This window comes from Sebastes fasciatus, chromosome 2, assembly GCF_043250625.1.
Source record: "Sebastes fasciatus isolate fSebFas1 chromosome 2, fSebFas1.pri, whole genome shotgun sequence".
NCBI classification, from domain to species: domain Eukaryota; kingdom Metazoa; phylum Chordata; class Actinopteri; order Perciformes; family Sebastidae; genus Sebastes; species Sebastes fasciatus.
The window spans coordinates 924,227-929,226 of NC_133796.1; the positions used below are offsets into that span (position 1 = coordinate 924,227).

The following is a 5,000-nucleotide window of genomic DNA, read 5'->3' on the forward strand; positions in this document are numbered from 1 at the left end:
CATATCATATCATATCATATCATATCATATCATATAATATAATATAATATAACATAACATAATATAATATAATATAATATAACATAATATAATATAATGTAATATAGTATAATATAATATAATATAATATCATATAATATAACATAATATAATATAATGTAATATAATATAATGTAATATAGTATAATATAATATAATATAATATCATATAATATAACATAATATAATATAATGTAATATAATATAATGTAATATAGTATAATATAATATAATATAATATCATATCATATAACATAACATAACATAACATAACATAATATAATAATATAATAATATAATAATATAATAATATAATAATAATATAATAATAATATAATAATATAATAATATAATAATATAATAATAATATAATAATATAATAATATAATAATAACATAATAACATAATATAATAATATAATAATATAATAATATAATAATAATATAATAATATAATAATATAATAATAACATAATAACATAATATAATAATATAATAATATAATAATATAATATGTCCCCTCAGATATTTTCGTAGTATTTTTATTTATCTTTATTGATAGACTTTTATTATGACTTTCTTCCTTCTTTGTGAGTTTTTTCATATTCTATTTATTCAGTTGACGGTTCAGTTTAATATAATAAATGACTTCATTAGAAAGTATTTAGTATTAAAAAAAAAAAAGATTTATTTTGAAAGGTGTTCCCGGAAGTGCCCGTTATACCTGCAGCAGCTTGACTGTCCGGTACCGGGATCAGCAGCAGCAGCGGGAGGACCGGCTGGTTGTCCTCATTAGAAGGATCTTCCGGAGCTGGACGGACTCACACGGACTCCTATAGCCGCCCTCGGGTCTCCCTCCTCGGCCATGGCCTCCATCCTCTGCCGGGTCCAGTTCCTGGAGGACCAGGATCCGTTCATCTGCACCAACTTCCCCGAACCCAGGAGACCTCCTCCGGTCAGCGTGGAGGAGGACCGGCCGCTCAGCGAGCAGATCTCCGGGATACACAAGCTGCTGCAGGCGCCTCTCAAGGTACCTTTAACCTTTAACAGGTAACTAGTCTGTTACCTTCACTTAACTCACCTTAAACTAGAGAACAGCTGCAGTCACTCACCTGTACAGGTAACTAGTCTGTTACCTTCACTTAACTCACCTTAAACTAGAGAACAGCTGCAGTCACTCACCTGTACAGGTAACTAGTCTGTTACCTTCACTTAACTCACCTTAAACTAGAGAACAGCTGCAGTCACTCACCTGTACAGGTAACTAGTCTGTTACCTTCACTTAACTCAACTTAAACTAGAGAACAGCTGCAGTCACTCACCTGTACAGGTAACTAGTCTGTTACCTTCACTTAACTCAACTTAAACTAGAGAACAGCTGCAGACACTCACCTGTACAGGTAACTAGTCTGTTACCTTCACTTAACTCAACTTAAACTAGAGAACAGCTGCAGTCACTCACCTGTACAGGTAACTAGTCTGTTACCTTCACTTAACTCAACCTAAACTAGAGAACAGCTGCAGACACTCACCTGTACAGGTAACTAGTCTGTTACCTTCACTTAACTCAACCTAAACTAGAGAACAGCTGCAGACACTCACCTGTACAGGTAACTAGTCTGTTACCTTCACTTAACTCACCTTAAACTAGAGAACAGCTGCAGTCACTCACCTGTACAGGTAACTAGTCTGTTACCTTCACTTAACTCACCTTAAACTAGAGAACAGCTGCAGTCACTCACCTGTACAGGTAACTAGTCTGTTACCTTCACTTAACTCAACTTAAACTAGAGAACAGCTGCAGACACTCACCTGTACAGGTAACTAGTCTGTTACCTTCACTTAACTCAACTTAAACTAGAGAACAGCTGCAGTCACTCACCTGTACAGGTAACTAGTCTGTTACCTTCACTTAACTCAACCTAAACTAGAGAACAGCTGCAGACACTCACCTGTACAGGTAACTAGTCTGTTACCTTCACTTAACTCAACCTAAACTAGAGAACAGCTGCAGACACTCACCTGTACAGGTAACTAGTCTGTTACCTTCACTTAACTCAACCTAAACTAGAGAACAGCTGCAGACACTCACCTGTACAGGTAACTAGTCTGTTACCTTCACTTAACTCAACCTAAACTAGAGAACAGCTGCAGACACTCACCTGTACAGGTAACTAGTCTGTTACCTTCACTTAACTCAACTTAAACTAGAGAACAGCTGCAGACACTCACCTGTACAGGTAACTAGTCTGTTACCTTCACTTAACTCAACCTAAACTAGAGAACAGCTGCAGACACTCACCTGTACAGGTAACTAGTCTGTTACCTTCACTTAACTCAACTTAAACTAGAGAACAGCTGCAGACACTCACCTGTACAGGTAACTAGTCTGTTACCTTCACTTAACTCAACCTAAACTAGAGAACAGCTGCAGTCACTCACCTGTACAGGTAACTAGTCTGTTACCTTCACTTAACTCAACCTAAACTAGAGAACAGCTGCAGACACTCACCTGTACAGGTAACTAGTCTGTTACCTTCACTTAACTCAACCTAAACTAGAGAACAGCTGCAGTCACTCACCTGTACAGGTAACTAGTCTGTTACCTTCACTTAACTCAACCTAAACTAGAGAACAGCTGCAGTCACTCACCTGTACAGGTAACTAGTCTGTTACCTTCACTTAACTCAACTTAAACTAGAGAACAGCTGCAGTCACTCACCTGTACAGGTAACACAATCCCCTCTAAAGCTATAAAGGAGCTCGCGGTGACGCGCCAAACCCCGTTTAAAAACCAGGTGAATTAGTTTGTTCTTGGTGATTAGTCCATGTAGAGAATGATTTAAAGTCTGAATGTGAACTGTGACAACATCTAATACATTCAGTATTTATTCTGTTCTGCTTCAACTGAACCAGAACACATTGATCCATTGATCAGTCGTGCCTCTGATAGGTATGGCTGCTGATCAGCTGTTCCATATTTAAAATGGCACATTTTTGAATGGAGTCTGGTGGGAGGGTTTTTCCATGCAACTTTTCTGGGTCAGCTGAAGTCCTCTCAGGGATCAGTGAACATGTGAAGGATTGATGCTGCTCACTCGGTCTTATTGTGTTTAACAGTAAAGTATCAGATCTATATAGGTCATATATATATATATGCTGCTCCATGTTTAGTTTGGACTGTATACATTGTGTATGTTGTGTATGTTGTGTTTATTGTATATATGGACAGTGAGCAGACCATCTGAGAGGTGTTCATAAACCAACAGTAGTTTTCTAAACTATTCTGGAGTGAAGTGATCCGGTTTACTGTCTGGTCCACAATACTAAAGACACCGTTACAGTAGTGGAGCCCAGAGCCGCCTAATAATAATAATTATTATTTATATATATTATAATTAAATATTAAAATAAATAATAAATAATTTAATTAATTAATTAAAATATTACAATTTATTATTTATTTTTTATTTATTTGATTAAATATAATAATAATAATAATAATAATAATGTATCTTTCTACGGTCCTGGTGAAGCCATATGTCCAGATTCGGATGCTGCAGGACTTCAGACCTGTATTCTGATGTTTAGCGGTGGCTTCAGGGACACGTCTGTCTGTTCAGACTGAAACATGTCAACAACGCTGTGATGGATCGTGATGAAACGTGGTACATCGTTCATATTCCAGTTAATCATTTAGTCTCTATCTAATGTCAGCAAACTGTGAAAACCACCCGTCACCTTCCAACAGACCGCCCCGTCACACAGCAGTACGGGAAAGAGTCGTACAATTTAATGTATCGATTCATGTACGTAGATTTGTACATTTTCATGATGGTCAGCATGAAATCAATGTGTATGTAATCCATGTAATCATGACCAGGAAGTATAGAGAGCGGTGAACGGCGTGTAGGGAGGAGGTCGGGGTGGACGGCGTGTAGGGAGGAGGTCGGGGTGGACGGCGTGTAGGGAGGAGGTCGGGGTGGACGGCGTGTAGGGAGGAGGTCGGGGTGGACGGCGTGTAGGGAGGAGGTCGGGGTGGACGGCGTGTAGGGAGGAGGTCGGGGTGGACGGCGTGTAGGGAGGAGGTCGGGGTGGACGGCGTGTAGGGAGGAGGTCGGGGTGAAGGGCGTGTAGGGAGGAGGTCGGGGTGAAGGGCGTGTAGGGAGGAGGTCGGGGTGGACGGCGTGTAGGGAGGAGGTCGGGGTGAAGGGCGTGTAGGGAGGAGGTCGGGGTGGACGGCGTGTAGGGAGGAGGTCGGGGTGAAGGGCGTGTAGGGAGGAGGTCGGGGTGGACGGCGTGTAGGGAGGAGGTCGGGGTGGACGGCGTGTAGGGAGGAGGTCGGGGTGAAGGGCGTGTAGGGAGGAGGTCGGGGTGGACGGCGTGTAGGGAGGAGGTCGGGGTGAAGGGCGTGTAGGGAGGAGGTCGGGGTGGACGGCGTGTAGGGAGGAGGTCGGGGTGAAGGGCGTGTAGGGAGGAGGTCGGGGTGGACGGCGTGTAGGGAGGAGGTCGGGGTGAAGGGCGTGTAGGGAGGAGGTCGGGGTGGACGGCGTGTAGGGAGGAGGTCGGGGTGGACGGCGTGTAGGGAGGAGGTCGGGGTGAAGGGCGTGTAGGGAGGAGGTCGGGGTGGACGGCGTGTAGGGAGGAGGTCGGGGTGAAGGGCGTGTAGGGAGGAGGTCGGGGTGAAGGGCGTGTAGGGAGGAGGTCGGGGTGAAGGGCGTGTAGGGAGGAGGTCGGGGTGAAGGGCGTGTAGGGAGGAGGTCGGGGTGGACGGCGTGTAGGGAGGAGGTCGGGGTGAAGGGCGTGTAGGGAGGAGGTCGGGGTGGACGGCGTGTAGGGAGGAGGTCGGGGTGAAGGGCGTGTAGGGAGGAGGTCGGGGTGAAGGGCGTGTAGGGAGGAGGTCGGGGTGGACGGCGTGTAGGGAGGAGGTCGGGGTGGATGGGTGGGTCTAAGAACACCAGT

The 5,000-nt window shown here is 43.4% G+C and overlaps 1 protein-coding gene across 1 annotated transcript in view; it reads left to right on the top strand.

Moving 5' to 3' along the window:
* The first annotated feature begins 763 nt into the window (after positions 1–763).
* Positions 764–5,000, top strand: part of LOC141781295 (FH1/FH2 domain-containing protein 3-like) — a 9,577-nt gene continuing 5,340 nt past the window's right edge. Inside the window, exon 1 of the mRNA XM_074656938.1 lies at positions 764–1,068. Within this exon, the coding sequence (XP_074513039.1) occupies positions 904–1,068 (165 nt within the window). The 5' untranslated portion in view covers positions 764–903. The remainder of the gene's footprint in view (positions 1,069–5,000) is intronic.